Below are 27,066 nucleotides of genomic sequence, written 5' to 3'. Positions count from 1 at the left end.
ATATAAACTTATAGTTTACTGACTTGTTTACAGAAACATCACACTAGCAATCGCGTATCTGTCTCAGAACTGAACTGAATCATGTATCGGTCTAATTATAACTGAATCACTGATTCGCATGCCTGCCTTTAAACTGTTTTATTCAAAATAGTCAAATCATTTTCTACTTAAATGAACTAAACTTGGTATACATGCATGTAAATAAGGGGGAAATGCATCTCTGTTCTTAATTTTAACGACAGAAGGTCAATAATAACGTAAATCTTGAAAAATAAGTCATAAACCTACAGAGAAGTCTTGAGGCATCTTATAAATCTTGTGGTTTAATTGCAAATTTCAGTACATCCAGAATTATGAACCAAACAAGTGAACACAGAATGATTTTATAACATCTTAGTGACATAACATGTCATGAGGGGCTAATGATCAAGTAGAACTTGTTACATTTGTTGACTAAATTTTGATTGTGAAAAGTACAATAAAAAAAAAAAAATGTGGTCATTAAAATGAATAGTAATAGTAATCATACCAGCATGTATATGAATGAAGAGTGTTTTAGTGGCAGTTCGGTCTGTTTGTGATTCTGCGTCTCCTGACAAACATGACAACAAATGTTAAAAAATATGATAAAAAACATAACCATCAGTCACATTAAATAATATCATTAGTGTTGTTAGTTATTTACATGCTATGAATAGCTCAGCATCTTCATTCCAGCATTATAATGCATCTGTACTACAGTAACGATAATAATTTAATGATAATAATATAATAATTCTGGTGCTCAAGGACTTAAAAAAGTGCACAAACATCTCATATATATACTCAATATGGGCTCCAAAGAAAATAAATGCAATGCAGCTCTATGAGATATAAAACATAACTATTCTGTCATTAGAATTAAAGATGCATTTCTATGGAAGCTTGTTTCTGACACAGAATAAAAAAAAATTAAAAAGGTCATTTTGACTTTTTATCTTACAATTCTGACTTTTTTCCTTGCAATTCTGAGATTTAAAATCAGAATTATGAAATATAAACTTACATTTTGTTATTTAAATTTGACTGAGATGTAAACTCATGTTGCGAGATTAAAACTCAAATTAAGAGATATAAACTCAAATAGCAAGATTTAAACCCAGAATTATGAGATATAAACTCAAATCATCAGATAAAAACTCAGAATTATGAAATAAATGCAGAATAATGAGATATAAACTCAAATTGCGAGTTTTACATGAAGAATTATGAGATATAAACTCAAACTGAGATTTAAACCCAGAATTATGAGATATAAAATCAAATTTCGAGATTAAAACTCAGAATTATTAAATAAATGCAGAATTATGAGATGTAAACTCAAATTGTGAGATTTAAACTTAGAGTTATGAGACACGCCGAATTATATATAAACTCAAAATTACGAGATTAAAACTCAAATTATGAGATAGAAACTTAAATGGCAAGATTTAAATTTAGAATTATGAGATTTAAACTCAAATTGTGAGATTTAAACCCAGAATTATGATATTTAAACCCAGAATTGAGATTTAAACCCAGAATTATGAGATTTAAACCCAGAATTATGAGATTTAAACTCAGAATTGAGATTTAAACCCAGAATTATGAGATTTAAACTCAGAATTATGAGATTTAAACTCAGAATTGTGAGATTTAAACCCAGAATTATGAGATTTACACTCAGAATTATGATATTTAAACCCAGAATTGAGATTTAAACTCAGAATTATGATATTTAAACCCAGAATTGAGATTTAAACCCAGAATTATGAGATTTAAACTCAGAATTATGATATTTAAACCCAGAATTGAGATTTAAACTCAGAATTATGATATTTAAACCCAGAATTGAGATTTAAACCCAGAATTATGAGATTTAAACTCAGAATTATGAGATTTAAACTCAGAATTATGAGATTTAAACTCAGAATTATGAGATTTAAACTCAAATTGTGAGATTTAAACCCAGAATTATGAGATTTACACTCAGAATTATGAGATTTAAACCCAGAATTATGAGATTTAAACTCAGAATTATGAGATTTAAACCCAGAATTGAGATTTAAACTCAGAATTATGAGATTTAAACTCAGAATTATGAGATTTAAACCCAGAATTATGAGATTTAAACCCAGAATTATGAGATTTAAACTCAGAATTATGAGATTTAAACCCAGAATTATGAGATTTAAACTCAGAATTATGAGATTTAAACCCAGAATTGAGATTTAAACTCAGAATTATGACATTTAAACTCAGAATTATGAGATTTAAACCCAGAATTGAGATTTAAACTCAGAATTATGACATTTAAACTCAGAATTATGAGATTTAAACTCAGAATTATGAGATTTAAACCCAGAATTGAGATTTAAACTCAGAATTATGACATTTAAACTCAGAATTATGAGATTTAAACCCAGATTTGAGATTTAAACTCAGAATTATGAGATTTAAACTCAAATTGTGAGATTTAAACCCAGAATTATGAGATTTAAACCCAGAATTATGAGATTTAAACTCAGAATTATGAGATTTAAACCCATAATTGAGATTTAAACTCAGAATTATGACATTTAAACTCAGAATTATGAGATTTAAACTCAGAATTATGAGATATAAACCCAGAATTATGAGATATAAACTCTAACTGTGAGATTAAAACTCCGAATTATGAGATAAACGCAGAATTATAAAATGGAACCCCTAATCATGAGATTTAAACTCAGAATGAGATATAAACTCAAATTGTAAATTTTAAACCCAGAATTATGAGATATAACCACAAATTGCCAGATTAAAACTCCGATTTAAGAGTTAAACCCAGAATGAGAAATATACTCAAATTGTCAGATTTTAAACTCAAAATGGAATTTTTTGTAATTTTGAGTTTTATTTTTTTACTTTTTCCCTCTGAATACCAAGTTCATATCTCACAAGGAAAAATTGAATTGTAAATGTATTTTTTTTCATGGCAGAAAGGGGCTTCCATACATTTCATACAGTACATCTGTTAAGTTATTGAGCCTCTACCCAACTGATTAGTAAATGTACATCAGCAAATACATTAAATATAGTATTATACACACAGCTGACGTCAGAATAATAGATGCTTGTATTTAAGGCAATACATCATGAGTCAGAGAGTGTTGATAGTGGCACTCTCAAACCGAGCACAAAACCAGGTCAAACTCAAATAACGGAACTGAACGTGTGCTTGCCCTGAGGACGTCTGGTGGAAATCATATTGCTCCAAGCTCTAGATCCTCAGAAGTGATTTTGGTCAGGCCCTAAAAACATCAGGATCACACTCCGATTTACATTCAGATTACAGGCGTCAACTGCTTTATACACCAAAATGGACGGGACGAGCTGGACGTCTGGCGTTTGGCTGTCAAATAGAGACGTTTGCTGAACCTGAGACACAACAAATGACCCATACCAAGCTATAAAGGCCGTCTATATCAAAGTGCGCGTTTATGTCTAGAGCTCTGCTGATTTGGCCGTCTAATAAAGCCTCTAAACGTGACCGGTTGACTTTGGCAGTGTCTTCAGAGTGCACTGTTTGCATAGGCGTTCAGATGTTGGTTTCGCGCTGCGTGACGTCGTCTTTGTTCTCGCAGAGCTGCTGCGCCGCTTCGGCGTCTGCGTCCGTGTCTGCTTCTGCGTTGGTCTCCGTCTGGTCCTTCTCCTCGCGGTCGGCGCATTTATACATCTCTTCTTGCTTGCGCTCTTGGTCCAGCAGCCGGTAGTTGATGAAGTTGCCGATAAAGAGCCAGATGCTGGACAAGACGACCACAGATCCGCAGCACAGGTACATGTACTTGTAGTTCTTTGTGATGTCCACTAACTTCCCTGCAAATCAATGCCGTGCATTAATCAATCCAGCATCTGCCAGGATTACAGACACAGTTACAGATACAGTGCCTTGCATTCATTTTTTTTTCACGTTTTGTTTTGTTGCAGCATTATGTTAAACTGCTTTAAATTAAACAACTTTGCAAATTTATTACATATAAAAAGCTTTAAAGATCCTGTTGCATAAGTATTCATACCCTTTTCTGGGACACTCGAAATCTAGCTCAGGAGCATTCATATTGCTTCTAGATGTTCCTACACTTGGAGTGGAGTTAAACTGTGGCAAATTCATTTGAATGAGTCTGATTTAGAAAGACACACACCTCTCAGAAAAGGTCTAACAGCTGAAAATGCAGATCAGAGCAAAAACCAAGATAACTGCCTGTAGAGCTCAGTGACAGACTTGCGTTAAGGCGATGATCTAGAGAAGAGTTCAGAAACAAATCTGCTGCGTTGAAGGTTGACAGAAGCATTCTCCATAATGGAAGACGATTGGAACAACTAGGACTCTAGAAAATGTCCAAGCTGACAGAGATGGAGAGGAGAAAAGGTGAGGCAAAGAATGGCCAAATGCAGATGTGCAAAGATGCTCACATCAGACCCAAAAACACTTGAGGATGTAAAGCTGCTTCAACTATGGACTGAGTTAAGGGTATGAATACTTATGCAATGTACTTACTTCAGTGTTTTATTTTTAATACATTTGTAAAATTAGCAAATCTGGTTTTTGCTTCGTCATTATTATGGTGTATGGAGTGTAAATTGATGTGGGGGAAAACTCATTTAAAGCAGTTTAACATAATGCTGCAACAAAACTAAATGTGACAAAAATGCAAGGCACTGTATATGTGACTCTGGAGCACAAAAGTCTTAAATAGCACGGGTTTATTTGTAGCAATAGCCAAAAATACATTGTTTGGGTCAAAATTATCGATTTTTATTTTAGGCCAAAAATCATTAGGCTATTAAGTAAAGATCATGTTCTATGAAGATACGTTGTAAAATTTCCTGTCGTAAATATATCTTTTGATTAGTAATATGCATTGCTAGGAGCTTCATTTGCACAACTTTAAAGGCAATTTTCTCAATATTTAGATTTTTGCACCCTCAGATTCCAGATTTTTAAATAGTTGTATCTCGGCAAATATTTTCCTATCCTAACAAACCATACATCAATTCTCAACAAGCTTTCAGATTTTCATTTTCACAAAACTGACCCTTAGGACTGTTTTTGTGGTTCAGGGTCACATATAGTTATGTATGAAAGGAATATTCTGTAGCACAAAAGGAAAGACAATAAAAGAAATGGAAAGCACTGACATATAGTAATTTTAAGTCTTAGTAAGTTTAAGTGGAGTTTGTTAAAAAAGAACCAGTGTTATTTTAGTTTAGTATTATTTATTTTATACATTTTTTTATTATTTAGCTTTTATTTTTAGATTTTCATAATATAATTTTTGTTTAGTAGTTATTAATATTTTTCAAATAGTTTATTATTTATATATTTTTCCAATATCATTTAATTTTTTTTAGTAATTTTGTGAGGTGTCGCAGTGTTATTTTAATATATCTGTAATGTTATTTTAGCTGGTATTAATATATTAAAAAAAAAAATTTAGTAATAGTTTTTTTGTCATTTAACTGCTATTTTTAAATGTCTATATTTTTGTGTTATTGTAGTACAAGATAAACTTGAAATCCATTTTTAATTTTATTATATTTATGTAAAAAAAAAATTATTATAACAAAAATGTCCTTTTTATTGTTTTAGTTTAAGTTAACCATGATGTGCTTTTGTAATTTAGTATAATTTGTGATTAGTTTTTGTTCTTTTAAATATTATTTACTTTTAATTTATATTTTTTATTTCAGTTTTTTAATTTACTCTTTAGTCTTTCTACGTTGTTTTTTTTTTTTTTTTTTTCTAATCAAATATGTGACCCTGGACCACAAAACCAGTCTTAAGTCGCTGGGGTATATTTGTAGCAATAGCCAAAAATACATTGTATGGGTCAAAATTATTGATTTTTCTTTTATGCCAAAAATCATTAGGAAATTAAGTAAAGATCATGTTACATTAAGATTTTTTTGTAAAATTCCTACTGTAAACCTATCAAAAAGTTAATTTTTGATTAGTAATATGCATTGTTAAGAACTTAATTTGGACAACTTTAAAGGTGATTTTCTCAGTATTTTGTTTTTTTTGCACCCTCAGATTTCAGATTTTCAAATAGATGTGTCTCGGCCAAATATTGTCCTATCCTAACAAACTATACATCAATAGAAAGCTTTTTTGAGCTTTCATATGAAGTATATATCTGTGTTTTGTAAAATTTAACCTTATGACTGGTTTTGTGGTCCAGGGTCACATATTATTATCACCTGCCAGTTGTGGTCTGATGACCTCCGGACATTTTTTTAATTTGATAAATTTTTTTACATTTTATATTTATATTTGATTTGATCTCATTACCAGTCCGATGAGCATCAAACATGTATTTTTATTTCAGTTTTATTTTTAGTAGTTTTCATTGTTTACACTTTTTATCTAATATTCATATTTGGTATTATTACCTGCCGGTGGTAGTTTAATGAGCAATGGACATTTATTTATTTTTTATTTTTTTATTTTAAATTTTAGTAATTTTTTGTTTTTTATCTAATATTTATATTAACATTTTATGTTGTTTTATTTAGTCTTTCTACGTTGGTTTTTGTTTTAAATCAAATATTATTATTACCTGCCAGTGGTGGTCTAACGAGCAATGGACATTTATTTTTTAATTTTTTAATTTTAAATTTTAGTAACTTTTAGCTTCTTATCTAATATTTATATTAGCATTTTATGTTGTTTTATTTTAAAAAAAAAAGTTTTAAATTTTTTTCAGTTTTTTTTTTTTTTTTTTTTTTTTTAAATCATTTAATGTTTATTTTTTTATTTGATCTAATTTCATTACCTGCCAGCAGTGGTCTAAAAAATATTTTTTATTTCAGTTTATTTTTAGTCATTTTAATTGCAAGTTTTTTTTTTTTTATTTAATAATAATTTTTTTAATGTGCATAATTTTCAGTATTTCTAATTTTGTTTGTTTCTGATTTAATATTTACATTTATATTCACTTTGTTATTACCTGCTAGTGGCGGTCCAATGAGAACCGGACAGCACTCCACGATGGTGGTGAGCCCCACGGCGCTGGAGAACCTCTGCGCTCCAACAAGATCCATCAGCGTCTCGAAGAGGACGGCGCTCACCATACCGAAGGCGAAGCCGAAGAAGACGGCGTACACCACCATCCCCCTGTAGCTCTCCACCAGCGGACACAGCAGATGACACACGCCGTTATACAGCACCGCGAAGCTGAAGAAGTACTGGATCCGGGGCCTAATCCAGCGAGAGTTGGCCAGCAGGCCCATGGAGGGCCGAGCGATCATGTCCACGAAGGCCAGGATGGAGAGCAGGAAGGCCGCCTGATACTCGTCCACGCCGTTGTCTTTGGCGTACGACGACAGGAAGACGATGGGCGCGAAGAAGCCCAGGAACATGATGACGTTTCCCGACAGGTAGATGAGGAAGCCGCGGTGCTTGAAGAGCGACAGATCCAGGTATTTGTTGACCGTCTGCCAGGCCGTGGTTTTCTCCGTCTTGACCGCCGGAGGAGGCGCCGGAGCCACCGCTTTGGCTTGGTTGGGCGGGGCCACCAGGGGCCTCATGAGCGATCCGGCCACGCAGCAGTTGAGCAGGAGCCCGCCGAGGATCAGGAAGCTTCCTCTCCATCCGTACTCGTTGATCAGATACTGGTTGAGCGGCGCCAGCGTGCTGAGGAACACGGGACTGCCGGCCATGGCCAAGCCGTTAGCGATGGGACGCTTCTTGTAGAAGTACCTCCCGATCATGGTGAGCGCCGGCTGCAGGTTGAAGGCCAGACCGAAGCCTGCGAGAGGAAACGAGACGGCAGAAGGCATTGTGGGATACTGGCTGACTTCCGAACGCAATGAGCTCATAACCCTCCTGCTCAAAATATGGGTTCGTTCGTACGTCTGTGAGCATTACGGACACATACTGACCTCCGATGACGCCGATGCAGATGTAGAGCTGCACCACGTTGTTGCAGAAGGAGGCGCTGATCATCCCGATGGCGCAGAGAAAACCGCCAAAAATCATGACGGGACGACAGCCGTATGCGTTCACCAGAATACTGCTGATAGGACCTGAAACACAGACCAGACACAACCAGATCAATACTGAACAGCCAGAGTTATTCACTCTCTAGCCAAGCCTAGCCACATGCTAATGTCATGCTAGTAACTTGCTAATCAGCCTAGAAACATGTTAGAAACGTGCTACAAACTTGCTAAGCATGCTAGAAACATGCTAGCAACTCGTTAATTATGCTATGCTAGAAACATGCTAGCAACATGCTAGTAGCTTGCTAACCATGCTAGAAACATGCTAATAACTTGATAGTCAGCCTACAACATGCTAGCAACTTGATAATCATGTTAGAAAGATGTTAGCAACTCGATAATCATTTCAGAAATATGCTAGCAACTCGTTAATTATGCTATGCTAGAAACATGCTAGCAAAAATGCTAGTAGCTTGCTAATCATGCTAGAAACATGCTAATTTGTTAGTCAGCCTAGAAACATGCTAGCAACTCGCTAATTCTGCTAGGCTAGAAACATGCTACAAACTTGCTAATCATGCTAGAAACATGCTAGCAACTCGCTAATTATGCTATGCTAGAAACATGCTAGCAACATGCTAGTAGCTTGTTAACCATGCTAGAAAGATGCTAATAACTTGCTAGTCAGCCTACAACATGCTAGCAACTTGATAATCATGATAGAAACATGTTAGCAACTCGATAATCATTCCAGAAATATGCTAGCAACTCGCTAATTATGCTATGCTAGAAACATGCTAGCAACATGCTAGTAGCTTGCTAATCATGCTAGAAACATGCTAATAACTTGATAGTCAGCCTACAACATGCTAGCAACTTGATAATCATGATAAAAAGATGTTAACAACTCGTTAATCATTCCAGAAATATGCTAATAACATGCTAGTCAGCCTAGAAACATGCTAGCAACTTGCTAGTCAGCCTAGAAACATGCTAGAAACGTGCTAGCAACTTGTTAATCATGCTATGCTAGAAACATGCTACAAACTTGTAAATCATGCTAGAAACATGCTAGCAACTCGCTAATTATGCTATGATAGAAACATGCTAGCAACATGCTAGTAGCTTCCTAATCATGCTAGAAACATGCTAATAACTTGCTAGTCAGCCTACAACATGCTAACAACTTGATAATCATGATAGAAAGATGTTAGCAAATTGCTAGTCAGCCTAGAAACATGCTAGCAACTCGCTAATTATGCTAAGCTAGAAACATGCTACAAACTTGTAAATCATGCTAGAAACATGCTAGCAACTCGCTAATTATGCTATGCTAGAAACATGCTAGCAACATGCTAGTAGCTTGCTAACCATGCTAGAAACATGCTAATAACTTGCTAGTCAGCCTACAACATGCTAGCAACTTGATAATCATGATAGAAAGATGTTAGCAAATTGCTAGTCAGCCTAGAAACATGCTAATCATCTAATCTATCTAAATAGAGTTCACAACTATACGTTTTTACAGCTGCTTTAAACTTACAAGCTAGGCTTTCTCAAGCAAACATAAAGTTTGTTTTGACAAACTTTTTGATCTAGTTCAGTTTTGTTTTTTTGTTGTTGTTTTTTTTTGTTTTTTACAAAATGTCTGTATAGTTTTAGTTATTTTAGTACATCACATTATATCTAAATTAAATTGGAAATGTTTTCCTGGCAACGAGATGAAATTTAATTATTTATTTTTTTATATTGTATGCATGTAATCAATCCTGGATCAATGCAAACACTCCAGTGCTGATAGATTAAACATCCTCATCAGAAAGAACCAAGTCACATGAAGAGCACAGTGTCAGTGAAGTGAGTGAAACTGATTCTGTTCTGAGGAGTAAATAATAAACAGACTATTTTAGTAGTTGTTTTGTTCGCATCATAAGCTTTTAAGATGACGTTCTGTGAAAGAACATCTAAAGAGAGGGTTGTAGATCATCAGGTGTGTGTTTGTCGTTAAAATCAGGTCAGAGCGGAGCTTAATTTAGCTCATAAAGCGTCTCGGGCTCCTGAGCCTGAGGGCAGATCTCATTAACATGCGGTCACACAGCCTTCCCATGATCCTTAGCGTGAAAGCACACACAGTGTCACGGCCCCGGCTCACTCTAGAGCTGAACAGAAGCATTGTGGATGAATAGATCTGATAGTACACTGCCGCTCAAAAGTTTGGGATCAGCAAGATTTTTAATAGTTCTTAAAGACGTTTCTTCTGCTCATCAAAGCTGCATTTATTTGATCAAAAATACTGAAAAAATTGTCAAATTCTGAAATATTATTTCAATTCAAAATAACCATTTTCTATGTGAATATATTTTAAAATATAATTTATTCCTGTGACACAAAGCTGAATTTTCAGCATCATTACTCCAGTTTTTGGTGTCACACGATCCTTTAGAAATAATTTCAATATACTGATTTATTATCAACGTTGGAAACAGTTGTGCTGCTTAATTTTTTTTTTGGAACCTGTGATTTTTTTTAAGGATTCTTTGATCAATAAAAGGTTTAAAAGAACAGCATTTATTTAAAATAAAAAGGCATTTTCTAACAATATACACTACTGTTTCAGTAATTTTTTTTTTTTTTTTTAAAGAAATTACTACTTTTATTTACCAAGGATGTGTTAAATTAATAAAAAGTGATCACATAGATATACATTGCTAGAAAAGATTTATATTTCGAATCAATTCGATTCTTTTTAACTCGTTTTATTTATCAAAGAATCCTGTTTCCAACATTGATAATTCTAATAATAAATCAGCATATTAGAATTATTTCTGAAGGATGGTGTGACACTTACTGGAGTATCAGCTGATGAAAATTCGGCTTTGCAGCATAGAAATAAATTATATTTTAATAAGTATATTAAAATAAAAAACATTATTTTATATTGTAATAACATTTTGCAATATGTGACCCTGGACTTAAGTCGCTTATGTTTGTAGCAATAGCCAAAAATACATTGCATGAGTCAAAATTTTTGATTTTTCTTTTATGCCAAAAATCATTAAGAAATTAAGTAAAGTTCATGTTCCATGAAGATTTTTGTAAAATTCCTACTGTAAACATATCAAAATGTAATTTTTGATTAGTAATATGCATTGTTAAGAACCTAATTTGGACAACTTTAAAGGTGATTTTCTCAGTCTTTTTGATTTTTTTGCATCCTCAGATTTCTGATTTCAAATAGATGTATCTCAGCCAAATATTGTCCTATCCTAACAAACCATACATCAATAGAACGCTTATTTATTGAGCTTTCATATGATGTATAAATCTCAGTTTTGTCAAATTTAACCTTATGACTGGTTTTGTGGTCCAGGGTCACATATTACAGTTGTTTCTGTATTTTTTATCAAATAAATAGAGCCTTGAAGAGACCTTTTTAAAGAACAATACATTGTATGTGTTTATATTAGTGTGGTTGAGTGAAAACAGTGAAAGTGCCCTGTTCTCACCCTGATACAGACATATGCAGGCGTAAACACAGAATAAAACATAAATACAATAGTATTCTTATCGGACTGTTTGATAAACATGATTTTGCTTTGGTTCTTTAGTACCGTTCAAACATTTGTTTTTGGTCAGAGGTTTTATCTTTTTTAAAGAAAACAAAAAAGCTGCATTTATTTGATAAAAACAGTAAAAATTATGAGATATTATTAGAATTTAAAAAACATGTTTTCTATATGAATATCTGTTAAAATTAAATTTATTTCTGTGAGTCAAAGCTGAATTTTAAGCGTCATTACTGCAGTCTTCTCAAATCATTCTAATATACTGATTCGCTGCTCAAGAAACATTTATATTAGTAGCACTGTATAACTTTATAAATGTCTTTATTATCACTCCTTGGTGTATAAAAGTAATAATTTCTTTAAAAATGCAAATGTGTGTGGGTGTGTGGTGTGGGTTACAGGACTGAACTGATATCTGTCCTCTATAATGCAGCTCAAGTTCACACACACACACACACACACACACACACACACACACACACACACACACACACACACACACACACACACACACACACACACACACACACACACACACACACGTGTCTCGAGGGTAAAGTGGATTAGAGTCATTGATCTTGAGCCGAGAGGCGTTTTAAGAGCAAGACAAGAGAAACGACATTCTCTGAGGTGGAACCTTTTACTTCAAGTCTTATAATGCAGATGCATCATGGGATTTTTGCTTTCACTAATGATTTCCAGTGTTAAATAAGAAGCACAGCTGAGTGTGTGTGTGTTCTGCAGCATGTTAAGGTCAGATCTGCATGTTCATGCTTGTTCATAATAAAACATGCTGATTTAATTTAGGAGAGAGCTGCGTGACGTGTGACGCCGTGTGTTTAATGTTAAACAGAGGGGTTCATTTAATCAACCCAGTCATGAATTTCATTCGACGTGAATCGAAAGTGGTTTTTCAGACGTGACAAACGCGGCTGCTATAGTGTGATGACACGACCTTTATGTGATGCCAAAACAGGTTAATCCTTTATAAACTCAATGACATTTGATCAAAAGTACAGTAAAAACTGTGCAAAATCTGAAATAGTATTGCAATTTCAAACAGCTGTTTTCTATGTGAATCAATGTTAAAATGTAATTTATTTCTGTGATGCACAGCTGAATTTTCAGCATCATAACTGCAGTCTTCAGATCACATGATGCTTCAGAAATCATTTTATTTGATTAGAAAATACAGTAAAAAAGTTAAATATTATTATAGTTTAAAACAGCTGTTTTCTGTGACTCAATATTAAAATGTAATTTATTTCTGTGATGTAAAGCTGAATTTTCAGCATCATTAATGCAGTCTTGATGCTTCAGAAATCATTCTAATATGCTGATTTCCTACATTTTATTTGATTAGAAAATACAGTAAAAAAGTGAAATATTATTATAGTTTAAAACAGCTGTTTTCTGTGACTCAATATTAAAATGTAATTTATTTCTGTGATGCAAAGCTGACTTTTCAGCATCATGCTTCAGAAATCATTCTAATATGCTGATTTCCTGCATTTATTTGATTAGAAAATACTATAAAAAGTGAAATATTATTATAGTTTAAAACAGCTGTGTCCTATGTGAATATCTGTTAAAATGTAATTTATTTCTGTGATGTAAAGCTGAATTTTCAGCATCATTAATGCAGTCTTGATGCTTCAGAAATCATTCTAATATGCTGATTTCCTACATTTTATTTGATTAGAAAATACCATAAAAAAGTGAAATACTATTATAGTTTAATACAGCTGTTTTCTATGTGAATATCTGTTAAAATGTAATTTATTTCTTTGATGCACAGCTGAATTTTCAGCATCATTAATGCAGTCTTGATGCTTCAGAAATCATTCTAATATGCTGATTTTCTGCATTTATTTGATTAGAAAATACAGTAAAAAAGTGAAATATTTTTATAGTTTAAAACAGCTGTTTTCTGTGACTCAATATTAAAATGTAATTTATTTCTGTGATGCAAAGCTGACTTTTCAGCATCATTACTGCAGTCTTTAGATCACATGATGCTTCAGAAATCATTCTAATATGCTGATTTCCTGCATTTATTTAATTAGAAAATACCATAAAAAAGTGAAATACTATTATAGTTTAAAACAGCTGTGTCCTATGTGAATATCTGTTCAAATGTAATTTATTTCTGTGATGCAAAGCTGACTTTTCAGCATCATTACTGCAGTCTTCAGACACATGATGCTTCAGAAATCATTCTAATATGCAAATTTGCTGCTCAAGAAACATTTGCACATTTTTGATTTTTATCACTGTTAAAAAATATATATATTTTTGTGAAAACTGTGACACATTTTATTTTTCCGGATTCATACCTCCAGCGTACATGACGGCTAGCATGATGGAGGAGATCCAGGCAACCTGACTGTACGAGGCGTTGAAGATCCTCTGGATGTCTTTGAAGAACACAGTTGTGGCCTTCGGGAAGGCGTAAGAGAATCCGATGGAGATGAAGGCCCCGCCCACCACAGCCCAGCCCCACCCACCGTCTGGAGGCGGGACGGCTGGCGGTCCGACAGGAGGAGGCATCTTGAGCCCTGGATATCACTGCAGGACAGACGGAGACCAGAACACACCGTTAGACTGAGATTTACAGCTGTCACTTCAATGATGTGAGTGTGGGGCGGGGTCTATCTGTTTAACTGACCAATCAGAGATGAGAGGGAGTGTTTAGGAAACCTGTCTGGAAACAGGCGGTTTTTACTGTAATCCTGTGGAAATGACACTGGATGCTGTTTTTAGTCTCTGGTGGGCAGATAGAGAGAGCAGATATAGCCGCTGGGTGGAAGCAGTCTGGAAATGACTGCTAATTAACACTAGAGACATAAAGAGAGTTCAGGAGACAAAATAAGTGCTTTTCACGCCTTTAGCTGCACTAAAATCCACATTTATTTGTATGGCACATTTTACAAACAGCTTTACGGAAAGCTATAATGTACACTACTGCTCAAAGACTCTTCTGCTCATCAAGGCTGCATTTAAAAATACCGGAAAAAATGGTTATATTGCAAAATGTTAATACAATATAAAATAATAGTTTTTATTTTAATATGCATTAAAATATAATTCATTTCTGTGATGCAAAGCTGAATTTTCATCGGCTGGAAACATAGGATTGTTTGAATAACAAGTTCAGAAGAATAGCATTTATTCAAAAATAAATCTTTTCTAACAATGTGAATCTATACTATCGCTTTTCATCAGTTTAACACATCCTAGCTGAATAAAAGTATTAATTTCTTTCAAAAAAATAAAGAACAAAAATTGTATATTGTAAGAAAACCTTTCTATTTTAAAGAAATGCTGTTCTTTTTAAGCAGCACAACTGTTTTCAACATTAAGAATAAATCAGCATATTAGAATGATTTTTGAAGAATCATGTGACACTGAAGACCGTTGAAGAGTAATGATTCTAAAAATTCAACTTTAATTAAATATATAAATTTAATTTTAATGTACAATAATATAGAAAAAATATACTGATGTATATCTATCTCTATCCAACATTATATTGAGCTGTGCAATATATATATATATATGTGTACATCTCTGAATCATGACAAAAAAACAGATATAAATGCCAAATTCTGAGAAAAAAAGTGAAAATTGTGAAACAAAAATCTCAAATACCTTTTTATTTTTTTTTACCCCATGGCGGAAACAATCTTGCATGATATCTAGACTTTTAATCTAAGATGTGCAGCGTCTTTTTAACAGCTTCATAATCCACTTTTGGCATTTATTTGCATATTAAATTGTGATTGGTCTGTTTTTCCTTTCATATAGTGTATTTCATAACTCACCTAAACTCTCTCACTCTCTCTCTGTTGCTGATTCTGTTGAGATCTTGACTTTCACATCCAAATCACGCAGTGTGTGTGAGATTTAGGAGATTAGAGGCCATTCAGGGTCACTGACACAACACAAGTAATCGCCCCGGCGACAGTGTTTACAGCTGTCAGTCACTGATATAAAGCCCCGCCTCCGGTTCCCTTTGGGATCCGCCTCCTGCTGCTTGAGTTCATGGAAATGTGGGCGGGGCTACGGACGTAACTAAGTCATTGTTTACAAACCAAACAAAACTGGAGTGATTCTTATCATGTGATTTTTCAGTTCTGAAGCCAAACGTGTCAGAAAAAACACACACACACACACACACACACACACACACACACATACATACATAGAGAACACAGCGTCATGTGATGTTAACACCCCTGAACTAAAGTCCTGTGTAAGATAAGCTTTTGTTTTTAGCTGTGCTCTTCAAATCCAAATAACCTTCCTGCAAAGTTATTGTAAGCGATATCACCGCATGCTGACATCAATTATTTTACTTATATTTCAAAGTACCAAACAATGTGCTTCTAAGTGACTTTGTTCATGTTGTGACTACAGCAAACGTGCCAGAATAAATCTCATCTACCGTAAAATATAAAAGCCCATTTCTGCCATGGAATAAAAAATAAATAAAAAGGTAATTGTAACTTTTATCTGACAATTTTAACTTTTTTTTTTTTTTTTGCAATTCTGAGAAGAAACGTCAGAATTGTGAGATGTGAGAAGCTAAAACGTTGCATAAAATTGCAAAAAAGGCCATATTTTTTTCTTTTTTGAAAAAAAATCTAAACTTCGAGATTTAAACTCATCAGAACTGGTCGGAAGGGTCAGAATTGCAAGATTAAACTCTCAATTCTGAGGAAAAAATTTGAACTGTGATATTTAAACTCATAATTTCAAGGAAAAAAGTCAGATTTGTGAGACTTAAAGTCAGAATACCAAGAAAAAAGTCAGAATTAAACTCAGAATTCAGAGAAAAAAAAATAGAATTACCATATTTAAACTTCAAAATTGCAAGATTTAAATGTACAATTCTGAGGAAAAAAAAATATGAAATGTGAGATTTAAATTCAGAATTCAGAGGAAAAAAGTCTGAATTGCAAGATTTAAATTTAGAATTTAGAGAAAAAAACATTAGAAATGCGAGATTTAAACTCAGAATTCCAAGGAAAAAGTCAGAACTGTGAGATTTAAACTCAGAATTCCGAGGGAAAAAAATGAAATGTGAGATTTAAACTCAGAATTCCATAAAAAGTCAGATTTGCATGATTTAAATTTAGAATTTAGAAGAAAAAAAAAACATTTGAAATATGAGATTTAAACTCAGAATTCTGAGGGAAAAAATTTTAATTGCGAGATTTAAACTGAGAATTCAGAGAAAAAAAGTCAGAATTGCAAGATTTAAATGTAGAATTCAAAGAACAAAGAAAAAAAATAGAAATATGAGATTTAAACTCAAAATTCAGAGAAAAAAGTCAGATTTGTGAGATTTAAAGTTAGAATTGAGAGAAAAAAATCTAAATTGTGAGATTTAGTTTAGTTTTGTTGTAGTTCTGATTCACTTAGAAGCTGAGGCGAGTGCACTAATAATGCAGCGATGTGATTGGCTGACGGCAGAGACTCAGGTGACGCTGTTACCTGACACCTGGAGACTTGAGTTCACTAAATGAGACGCAGTGAGACGTTCTGAGAGGTCTGAGGTCTCAGCGCTTGTGTCTGTATTTTCCTTGAGCTTCAAGGTCGCGGTGTGGTTTGAAGCGGTGAGTGCTGCCTCATGAATATTTAATGAGACGGCCTTCCTCATCTTTAGACCATGCTTTCTTTACAGTTCAACGTCTCCATTACTGCTGAACGATTACACACGTTGTCTCAGAGAGTTGTTCTGTGCTGTCTAAAGCACTATTCAGACACAATCATATTTCATGCATTGTGAAAATCGCTTTACAAATTAAACAGACCTGACGCAGTCAATCTATTGCGTTTCTCAGGCTGTTTTCAAGGTCTAAGACTGTCCTGGTTTGATATTTCCAAACTGGCAGACTGTGCCGAGGACATTCAGGGTCATGCGAAACCGCTGGAAAACTCCCAGAATTCAGTCAGTCCGGATCACGTCTTAAACGCTGCACAGAGTTTCTTCACTTCACTGCTATTAACTCTTCATAGTGCGACTGGGAACACAGACCCAGCTAGCGATGTTATTCTAGTATACTATTATAGTTTTTATTCATATTTTGGATCAGCTTATATATTTTCCGTTTTCTTTTTAATTTTATTTAAAGTTTTAGTAATTTTGTTGTGGTTTTGGCATTTTTAGCATATCTCTATATAGTTTTGATAATTTTCTAGTATATCAAGATCAAATTAAAATGAGAAATGTTAAAAAATTAAAAATATTAAACAATTTTTATCATGCATTTATTTTATTTTTTTTTACATTGAGATCCTTGAACTTAGTTAACAAGAAAATACCCTTTCAGTTTTTCTACTTTAAAATTTTACATTTAATTTAATGTTTTACTCATGGTTTGTGAAATTTACTATCAATTTCCAAGTGAAAATGGTTTCTACATTCTAGATTTAAACTCAGAATTCCAAGAAAAAAGTCAGAATTGGGAGAAAAAAGTCAAAATTGCACGATTTAAAGTCCGATTTCTGAGGAAAACAAATTTAATTGTGAGATTTAAACTCAGAATTCCAAAAAAAGATTCAAACTAAGATGCAAAATTTTAAAATCATAATTCTGAGAAAAAAAATGGAAAATGGAAATTTTATTTAGTTTTAGTCATTTTGTTGTGCATTTTTGGCATATTTTATATACCTCTATATAGTTTAATTTTTTAGTACATCAAGTTTAGAAAAAATAAAAAATAAAAAAATTTAAAATCTTAAATAAAAAATGTAAAAAAAAAAAATTGTTCTCATTTTTTTACTTTGAAAACATTGCAAGAAATTACAGTTAAGAAGAAAATACCATTTCAGTTATTCTACTTTAAAATTTCACATTTTATTTAATGCGTTACTTGCCGTTTGTTTCAATTTCTAAGTGAAAATTGATTTTACATTTTAGATTTAAACTCTGAATTTCGAGTAAAAGTCAGAATTGGGGGATTCAAACTAAAATGCAAAATTTTTAAATCAGAATTCCGAGAAAAAAAAATGGAAAATGGAAATTTCATTTAGTTTTAGTCATTTTGTTGTGCATTTTTTGTAGTTTTTATTTTATATATCTCTTTATAGTTTTGATTAACTTTTTAGTACATCAAGTTAAAATTAAAATACTAAATATAAAAATGTAAAAATATATATTGTTCTAATTTTTTTACTTTAAGAACCTTGTAAGAACTTAGTCAACAAGAAAATACCATTTTTTTTTTTAAATTTACTATCAATTTCTAAGTGAAAATGGTTTCTAGATTCTAGATCTAAAAAAGTCAGAATTGCGAGAAAAAAATCTGAATGCAAGATTTTAAAATCCGATTTAAATTTAAATGTAAAATTCAGAGGAAAACTGGAAAATGGAAATTTGATTTAGTTTTAGTCATTTTGTTGTGTATTTTTATTAGTTTTTATTTGGTACATCTCTATATAGTTTTGATTAACTTTTTAATTACGTCAAGTTGAAATTAAAGTGAGAAATGTTTAAAAAATTAAAAATCTTAAATATAAAACTTAATTTTTCTCATTGTTTTAGTTTGAAAACATTGCAAGAATTTACAGTTAAAAAGAAAATATCATTATAATCATAATAATTCAATGTGTCACTTGCCGTTTGTGAAATTTACTATCAATTTCTAAGTGAAAATGGTTTCTAGATTCTAGATCTAAAAAAGTCAGAATTGCGAGAAAAAAATCTGAATGCAAGATTTTAAAATCTGATTTAAATTTAAATGTAAAATTCAGAGGAAAACTGGAAAATGGAAATTTGATTTAGTTTTAGTCATTTTGTTGTGTATTTTTATTAGTTTTTATTTGGTACATCTCTACTTAGTTTTGATTAACTTTTTATTACGTCAAGTTGAAGTTAAAATGAGAAATGTTTAAAAAACTTAAACAAAATGCATTTTTCTCATTGTTTAAGTTTGAAAACATTGCAAGAATTTACAGTTAAAAGGAAAATATGTGACCCTGGAGCACAAAACCAGTCTTAAGTAGCATGGGTATATTTGTAGCAATAGCCAAAAATACATTGCATGGGTCAAAATTATCGATTTTTCTTTTATGCCAAAAATCATTAGCATATTAAGTAAAGATCATGTTCCATGAAGATATTTTGTAAATTTTCTACCATAAATATATAAAAACTTGATTTTTGATTAGTAATATGCATTGCTAAGAACGTCATTTGGACAACTTTTAAGGCGAATTTTCTCAATATTTAGATTTTTTTGCACCCTCAGATTCCAGGTTTTCAAATAGTTGTATCTCAGACCAACATTGTCCTATTTTAACAAACAATATATCAATGGAAAGCTTATTTACTCAGCTTTCAGATGATATAAGAATCTCAATTTCGACAAATTTACACTTATGACTGGTTTTGTGGTACAGGGTCACATATCATTATAATCATAATAATTCAATGTGTCACATGCCGTTTGTGAAATTTACTATCAATTTCTAAGTATAAATGGTTTCTAGACCAGATTTTTCGCATTGTAGGCTAAAGTTCAAACTCAGCGGTGGTTAAAGCGCCACAAACAGCATCCGATCCCCAACTGTGAACTAAATTCATCAAACTCCTGAGGAGTAGATTAAATCAGCATGAAACGCCTCTGATCTTCAACAATATGGGTGCGTTGATATAAGATCAGCTGAACGTATGCTGTTTAAATCAGCTTTGAATCAGAGGAAAGACCTGCCGACTGATCCCGAGGTCACTTTGAAGGTCTGTGTGTGTTTGAAGGCCAAAAAACCTAAAGTTTCAAAACAAGATCTAGAGTTTCCCACCCAAAGAAAGAGACTTCAGAGAAACAATAGCGTCAGAGAGAGAGAGAGAGAGAGAAAGTGAGCGGACGTCCGTCACGTCTCCACCTCTCGTTTGATATTTCACTTCAGAAACATCTGAGATATCATACAGAATTCACACACGTACACAAAAGAAAGGACAAGACGCCACTGGAAACTAATAGTCTGGATAAAAAATCATATTTATTTACTCAGATTTTCCTCTGGTAAAAGCCTATAAAGCTACCGTATCATAACATGATCATAATTTTGTGTACTACACGAATTCGAGTTTTTAATCAAGTAAAAGGTCTTTTAGTGTAATTGTACAAACGTCCACCATCTTCCTGCTGTGAAATCTGATTTTTATGAAGAATAATTTTAAGAATCAATTAAATTGGCTTTACTTGATTCTCCATGAATCATTTTTTCCGCTTTTGAGGAACGTTTGTTTCCAGAAGCTTTACTTTCACTGTTCCTCAGAGGAAAGTGAGAAAACCTTCCGACAACGTCACATGATTAGAACGTTATTTAAAGGTTACAAAAACGTTTCAGAGAACATTCAAGTATAAGGACGTTTTCGCTCAACGTTATTAGAATATGAATATCAAATATGTGACCCTGGACCACAAAACCAGTCTTTAATAGCACAGGTGTAAAAAATACATTGCATGGGTCAAAATGATCAATTCTTCTTTTAAACCAAAAATCATTAGGATATTAAGTAAAGATCATGTTCCATCAAGATATTTAGCAAATTTCCTACGATAATTATCAAACTTAATGTTTTATTTAGTAATATGCATTGCTAAGAACTTAATTTGAACAACTTTCTCAATATTTAGATTTTTTTGCACCCTCAGATTCCAGATTTTCAAGTATGACCTTTCCGAGCCTGCAAAACATCTCACATTTTTTGAGGAACATTTATTTGTTCATCTCTCAGTCATTGCATTGCATTGCATTATATGTCTGAATCGTTTCAATCTCATCCTACTAAGGCATATTATTGGAAATATAGAGCGACCGGCGATCTGTTTTATGCTCCATATTTTCACTAGGTCAGACTATATAATCCATAAAAGAGCCATTTTTATATTTAGTCCATTTAAAGCTTTAATACTTTCAAAATGAACAACTTCTGATGATTATTTTCAATTTCAGGTTTACAGGGTTAATTATTTCGATCATACAGTCTGGGTCACAATCGTGACCTTTCACCTAGTGTTCCTAAATGACCCATATTTGCTCATATTTGTGCACAAAATGGCATTCATTCTCATCTTTAAAGTGGGAAAAATCTATTTGTTCATCTCTCAGTCATTGGATTGCATTGCATTATATGTCTGAATCATTTCAATCTCATCTTACTAAGGCATATTACTGGAAATATAGAGCGACCACTGATATTTGCCTCATTTTATGAAGCAAAGATCTCATTGATTTAAGAATTTCCTCATAAAAATGTCAGCATCTGCTCCAAAATGATCTGTTTTATGCTCCATATTTTCACTAGGTCAGACTATATGAGCCAAAAAAGAGCCATTTTTATATTTAGTCCATTTAAAGCTTCAATACTTTTAAAATGAACAACTTCTGATGATTATTCCAATTTCAGGTTTACAGGGTTAATGATTTCGGTCATAATCAGTCTGGGTCACAATCGTGACCTTTCACCTAGTGTTCCTAAATTACCCATATTTGCTCATATTTGCGCACAAAATGGCATTCATTCATATTTAAAGTGAGAAAAACATATTAATACTTGCTATACACTCTCTAATGACGTGTTCTGAAGCATTTGACTGGAAAACAAGTCAGCCGCAGACTAATAATAATAGTGTGATGTAGGTGTGTGTCGGGTTCTGGGATCATCTGACATCAGTTTCCTCATGGAAAAATAGCAGCGCTGGAATCACAGCACCTTCCATAAACTCCTGCGGCACATGAATTCTCACCTGAATGCGTGTGTGAAAGCATGCATGCTCATTTCTCCTCATCCAAACCTTGTGTTAGACCACGTGAAGCCCCAAAACACTGAGGATGGGCGTCTCCTGTAATGCACTGCGGGATGTTTCAACTTCACCCGAACACAAAGAAAGCAGGAGTTTTTGGCTGGATTGAAACACACATGCTTAATGTTTCTGTCTGTTGATATCCAGACTGTACTCAGCGAACAATAACACGCCGTTCAGATCTTCTTTAAAACATTAAAGGATTAGTTCACTTCCAGAATGACAATTTACAGATCATTTACTCAGCCCAAGATGTTCATGTCTTTCTTTCTTTAGTCATGAAGATATTGCTTTTTAAGGAAAACATTTCAAGGAATCTCCATATAGTGGACTTCTATGGTGCCCTGAGTTTGAACTTCCAAAATGCAGTTTAAGTGTAGCTTTAAAGGGCTCTAAATGATCCCAGCTGAGGAAGAAGGGTCTTATTTAGCAAAACAGTTATTTTCAAAAAAATGGACAAATTATATACTTTTTAACCTCAAATGCTCGTCTTGTATAGCTCTGTATCAACTCTGTGTGTTACGTTCATGACAGTTAGGGTGTGTCAAAAAACTCATTTGCTCCTCCAACTTCAAAATCATCCTACATCGCTGTAGAAGATTCCACCCAGTGTTTACAAAGTGAACATGCAAAGATCAAATGCCCTTTACAAAAAAAAAAAAAAATGGTAAAACAGCAATGTAGGGCGATTTTGAAGTTGGAGGAGAAAATGAGATGGGAGTTTTTAGACATACCCTAACTGCCTTAAACTGGAATTCACACAGAGCTACACAAGATGAGCATTTGTGGTTAAAAGTTTATAAATTGGATTTTTTTTTTAGAAAATAACTGTTTTGCTAGATAAGACTCTTCTTCCTCAGCTGGGATCGTTTAGAGTCGTTTGAAGCTGCATTTAAACTACATTTTGGAAGTTCAAACTCAGGGCACCAGAAGTCCACTATATGGAGAACATTCCTGAAATGTTTTCCTCAAAAAAAAAACAGAATTTCTTTACGACTGAAGAAAAAAAGACATGAACATCTTGGATGACAAGGGACTAAAAATGAACTAATCCTTTAAGGGAACCTTATATTTTATTATTTTGTATTACGGGAATGTTACTTTTTGTTACATTTAAAAATCATTAGTACAAAATGTCAGACTAAAAATTATGTTTTTGTGCTAACGTTGTGAAAACATTTTGAAAGACCAGATTAGATGGTTACCGGAAGAATGTTTGTTCGTAACTTTGAGAAAACCTTCTGACAACGTTTGCTATTAGTTGGGTAACAAATTTGGGTTCTAGATGATTAGAACGTTATTTAAAGGTTACAAAAACGTTTCCGAAAACATTCATAACATCATAAGGATGTTTTCGCTCAACGCTATTGGAATGAATATCAAATACTTGACCCTGGACCACAAAACCACACTGTAAAAAAAAAAAAAAAATCATAATATTTACGGTAAAATCTTGGCAGCTGTGGTTGCCAGCAGGGCCAGATTAACACTTTGTTGTACCCTGGGCAACAATATTCAAGGGCCCCATCATCACAACCCCAGGATCACCATAATATGGTCAAATATAGAATATATTACTGTAATATACAGTAAATATACTCAATACTTCAAATCCTAACTGTCATCATATTTTGATTTACAAATATTTAAATGCTCATAGAACTACAAATGCACTACTATGTCCCCTATCAAAGACATTCACTCACATATGATGCTATGAAAACAAAACACATCAGCATCTGTACAATATAATCTGGTAAAATTGACCCACTACATTGAGAGGGAGGGAAGTATCCTCCATTTTCACAAAAAAATGAATAGCTAAGCAACCACTTCAAACCATTTGCCAGTAGCCAACGTTACTTTTTTCCCGGTACTTTAGCCTACTTTGTTGTAAAAACGAAAACATTTATTTCAGTGAAAAATAAGTCCAAAACTCTCTATTTTAATATTTTGAAAAATCTTTTGCTTTTTTTTTTAATGTGTTTTAATTTTTCTGATAATCAAATGAAAGCATAAACATTTATTTATTTTTAATCAAATGAAAAATAAACCCTTTTAATTTTTGGCAAACAAACAGAGGTTTACTGTTAAAATCAATACATGGAAGAAAAATTATATTCAGTTTAAATAATAATTGTAGTATTTTTTTCTACAATTAAGTGGTTAATCTTGTTGTAATATTTATTTTTTTATCATATATATTGTTTTATGTAAATTATTTAAATAGGAATATATAAACACCTACATTATACTGTACAAAAGGAATACAAGACTAATATTGTTGTTACATGCTGAACCGTACTTTTATTTTGACAGGTTGCCGTGAAGTTTCTGTGTGTACAGTATGATATGATGCTAGTTTTCTTAAATGAAACGGTAAAAGTGACACTCACAGCAGTTTTGGAGATTGAGTTTATCTGTTCATGTGAGGTGCAAATGCAAAAAATTACCGTGAGCGTCACACGTGCTTCAGTATGCGCGTAGTAAAAAAAAAAAAACGCGTCTCCACCATTCATATTAAAACGGTCTTTTTGCATTTCAGTTTTCACATACACTATCGCGATTTGAATTAAGTGACAGACCAACTTTTGATTTATTAACCCAAAAATCGACGAATTCCGTGGTATCCCGCGCTATAGTAAATTCCGTTTTTATGAATGGAGCGCTCGATCACGTCCGTGTTTTCGCGGAGGAGACATTGTAAACGCGCGACTATGTAGAGACAGAAATGACATGCCTTCGTGTAAATAAGATAAATAACATAAGGCAATTTATTTTGCTCGTGCCCTTGCTGTCCTGGGCCCTTTAGATGTCGTGGGCCCCTGGGCAATTGCCCAGTTGCCCGTATGGTTAATCCGGGCTTGGTTGCCAGAAGTTTACTGTAAAAAATACAGTAGCAATGTTTTATGTTTTACAGTATACTACCGTAAAATTACATGCAATGTCCAACACAGTTTTTCACCGTATACAGAAGGGGAACTTACCGTTAACCATTTCACAGGTTTTTACCGTAGCATTTTTACAGTTTTTTACCGTTAAATTCATGTTCATTTTTTACAGTGCAGTCATAAGTATCACAGATATAAAAAAAAATACATTGCATGTGCCAAATTATCAATTCTTCTAAGCCAGAAATCATTAGGATATTAAGTAAAGATCATGTTCCATCAAGACATTTTGTAAAGTTCCTACAATAAATATCAAACTTAATTTTTTATTCAGTAATATGCATTGCTAAGAAGTTCATTTGAACAACTTTAAAGGCGATTTTCTCATGATTTTGATTTTTTTGCACCCTCAAAAAAATACCAAAACCATACATTAATGGAAAGCTTATTCATTCATCTTATTTATTCAGATGATGTATAAATCTCAATTTCCAAAAACTGACCCTTATGACTGGTTTTGTGGTCCAGGGTCACATATTAATAAAGTTATAAGACATAAGATAACATTAGTTCAAAAATGTTTTGTCCTAACACTTCCATAGCTTCTAAAATGTTGTGAGGACGTCAGCTGAGTAATTCCAGTCAAACAGACGTGAGTCAGGCGCATCCGTCATACAGAGATAATACAGTATTGCATGGCTGTGTCTGTGATCTAACAGTGAACATGATAGACAGAGCCACGCGTCACATGACCCGCTGGAATAATGTGAGTCCAGCAGCTGAAGTGACCCAGATCAGCCAAACCCGCTTACAGCATCAAAGCCCGGATAAATATAGAAGCGGCACTCTCTCTGCGGTTCTGTTCTGTGTGTTTGGCCCACAGGATGCTGGGACGGAGCACTGACAGCAGCCTGATGCGGATTCAGACCGGATGCAACCAGTCAATATGCATTAATATTCATCACCTTATTTTATTCTGCAGCATTAACTGCGAATATCTAAAGATCTGAATATAGAGTATCAACACGCACATGATGCACATTATCATTTGACAGCACAATGTTGACATTCCTGTCCCACAAACATACCATCATTATCATTATCATTATCAGATACCGTTATGATCTAAAAAGGCTGTTTACCTTCAGGTCCGGTTATCAGTGTTGTCTGTCTCTCTGACCTTCAGCCGCTGCTGCGGAAAGACGCTCCACACTTGCGTTTGAATCAGTCGCTCTGCGGACGGCGGCGGTGACGTCACGCGCGTTTTTGCCGGCGGGCGCGGTTTACGAGCTCCGTTATGGCGGAGGCTTGGCTCATGAATATTAATGACGCGGCGTCACGCGCCGCCAACGGACGCTCTCTGATTGGCTGCGAGGCAGGCGTGTCGCTCGGTGGGCGTTTTGAATATCAATGAGGTTCATATCCGGGAGGTAACCGACAGTCTGCAACGTCGTCATAGCGTAATATTTGTCCTGTATGGGAGCAGGACGAGCTCAACTCTTGTTTGTTATTCCAGTCACACAAAAATTTGGCCCCGGAGCGCGTCTGGAATCCGCCTCTTCTAAAACTCTTACCGCGGCTTATTGTACTAAAACAATCAGCAGGGAGAAACAAATTTCTCTCACATGTGGCTTTGTTGTAAACGTGTTCGTCTGCCAAATAACCCAAAGGTAAAGACAACAAAGCTTAGAGAAAAAAAAGCGGGGTTTTTTGTTTTTGTTTTTTTGCAGAGTGTACAGCACAAGATAGGGAACACCCAAAACGTAAAAAAAATTCAATTTATTT

At 33.6% G+C, this 27,066-nt stretch overlaps 1 protein-coding gene across 1 annotated transcript; it reads right to left on the bottom strand.

Moving 5' to 3' along the window:
- Positions 1–297: 297 nt before the first annotated feature.
- Positions 298–26,517, bottom strand: LOC141333501 (monocarboxylate transporter 2-like). Its single transcript, XM_073838522.1, has 5 exons — positions 26,424–26,517; positions 13,907–14,138; positions 7,945–8,088; positions 7,011–7,811; positions 298–3,876 (listed from the first exon to the last, which is right to left on the bottom strand). The coding sequence occupies exons 2-5, from the start codon at positions 14,118–14,120 to the stop codon at positions 3,599–3,601; spliced, it is 1,437 nt and encodes a 478-aa protein (XP_073694623.1). The 5' UTR covers positions 14,121–14,138; positions 26,424–26,517; the 3' UTR covers positions 298–3,598.
- Positions 26,518–27,066: the final 549 nt, after the last annotated feature.

The sequence above is a fragment of the Garra rufa genome, chromosome 4, assembly GCF_049309525.1.
Source record: "Garra rufa chromosome 4, GarRuf1.0, whole genome shotgun sequence".
Classification (NCBI taxonomy): Eukaryota; Metazoa; Chordata; class Actinopteri; order Cypriniformes; family Cyprinidae; genus Garra; species Garra rufa.
Note: the sequence above shows the minus strand (reverse complement) of the source record. Positions and strands in the feature narration are given on the sequence as shown.

Coding starts and splice junctions, on each gene's coding strand:
- LOC141333501 (XM_073838522.1), bottom strand. CDS start 14,120: ATGCCTCCTCCTGTCGGACCGCCAGCCGTCCCGCCTCCAGACGGTGGG. Junction 8,089..13,906: donor AGCCGTCATGTACGCTGGAG/GTATGAATCCGG, acceptor TCTGTGTTTCAG/GTCCTATCAGCAGTATTCTG. Junction 3,877..7,010: donor CATTGGACCGCCACTAGCAG/GTAATAACAAAG, acceptor ATTGATTTGCAG/GGAAGTTAGTGGACATCACA.